Source organism: Colobus angolensis, unplaced genomic scaffold (genome assembly GCF_000951035.1).
Source record: "Colobus angolensis palliatus isolate OR3802 unplaced genomic scaffold, Cang.pa_1.0 Scaffold64, whole genome shotgun sequence".
Lineage (NCBI taxonomy): Eukaryota > Metazoa > Chordata > Mammalia > Primates > Cercopithecidae > Colobus > Colobus angolensis.
Genome location: NW_012120043.1, coordinates 2,332,332 through 2,333,716, shown reverse-complemented (window position 1 = coordinate 2,333,716; position 1,385 = coordinate 2,332,332). Strand labels below are relative to the sequence as shown.

At 58.5% G+C, this 1,385-nt stretch overlaps 1 protein-coding gene across 1 annotated transcript in view; it reads left to right on the top strand.

The window, feature by feature from the left end:
- The window catches only part of LOC105527697 (chromosome unknown open reading frame, human C19orf35), a 6,267-nt gene extending 6,000 nt beyond the window's left edge, over positions 1-267 (top strand). Inside the window, exon 4 of the mRNA XM_011964117.1 lies at positions 100-267. Within this exon, the coding sequence (XP_011819507.1) occupies positions 100-267 (168 nt within the window). The remainder of the gene's footprint in view (positions 1-99) is intronic.
- The last annotated feature ends 1,118 nt before the right edge of the window (positions 268-1,385 follow it).

Below are 1,385 nucleotides of genomic sequence, written 5' to 3'. Positions count from 1 at the left end.
GGGACGCAGCAGAAAGAGCAGTGCCCCCGCTCGAGAGTCTCCCCTCTCGTGCTGGCGATGTGGGTCAAGGGCTTCCCAGGAGTGCAGCTACCCCTCCAGGGCTGGGGGCTGGCCAGCGCCTCCTGGGTGGGCAGCAGCTCTCTGAAGCCGGGGCCCCCAGGCCACTTCCAGGTGTGGACACCCCCGCTGATCAGTGTCTCTCTGTATTCCGCCTTCCCCAGCAGCCAGGGCGCTTTTCCGCGGTGGGTCCTGTCATTGTCTCCGTGAGAGGCCAATGCCGGGACCAGGGGCATTCCTGGCCCTGGAGCACCCCCTTGTGCTGAAGACGGCCAGCGATTCTGGGCATGTCCCTAGTGGAGAATTGCTTGGTGGTGACACAGGAAGGAAAGGCTCCCTGGGACCTTAGACACCCAGCTCATCTCAGAGGCATCTGGACTCACCATCCCTAAAACAGTCCCCGCGGTTCCCTGCCACCTCCCCACAATCCCCCTGCGCCCACCCTGCCTCCCTCCCTGTTCCTCCATGACACACTAACTTCTTTCCCACCCCCAAGCATCTGTGCAGGCTCTTCCCTCTGCCATACTGTTCCAGTTCCCCTTTATCTAAACAAATAAAGGTACTCCCTCTGGGCCCTCGCTAGCTCCTTACTCTTCGTTCTCCGCCCACTCCCAGGAGCATTTATTCCTCTGTTACTGTCCCCAAGGCTGTGAGTTCCCTGGGGGCAAAGGCCAGGCTTGGCACACGGTAGGTGCTCACTTAATACCGCAGGATGATGGAATAAACAGGCACAGAGGAGACTCACTGGAGGGGAATGCAGTCTTTATGCCTCTGACACACTGCACTGCACTTGCCTGTGGCCTCCTTCCTGGAGACTCAGAGTTGCCCTTCCATTCCATTCCCCATGGCAGTCCTGGGAGGATCTTTCCAACCTCAGATATGAGGTCCCTCTCCAGCTCAAAACCTCCCATGGCTCCCCAGTGCCTCAGAATACATACAGGTCTCTTCCAAAGTCTCCCCAGTCTCCAACTCCATGTCATTTATCTCCGGAGGTACTTTCCAGCCTCCACGCCTTTGCCCAAGTTGTTTTTTTACGCCGGAAACAGCCCCCTCTACTCTGGTTCAGACTCCTATTCATCCTGCAACGCCTCAGCTCTAATGCCCCTTTTCTGCATTTGCACTGCCCAAATGAGCTGGGAGTGTCTGTGTTCACATCTATCCTCCCAGCCGACCCCACCGTGCTCAAACGGCTGAATATCCCCCTGACCCCGCTCGCCAAAGCTACAATCTCTTCGAGCGCCTTTCTTCCTCTTTCCAACCGGTTTCCCGGCCAGGCCTGGCCCTGACTTTCCGGGTGATGCTCCCGGATGCGGCCGGCAGGTGGCGCG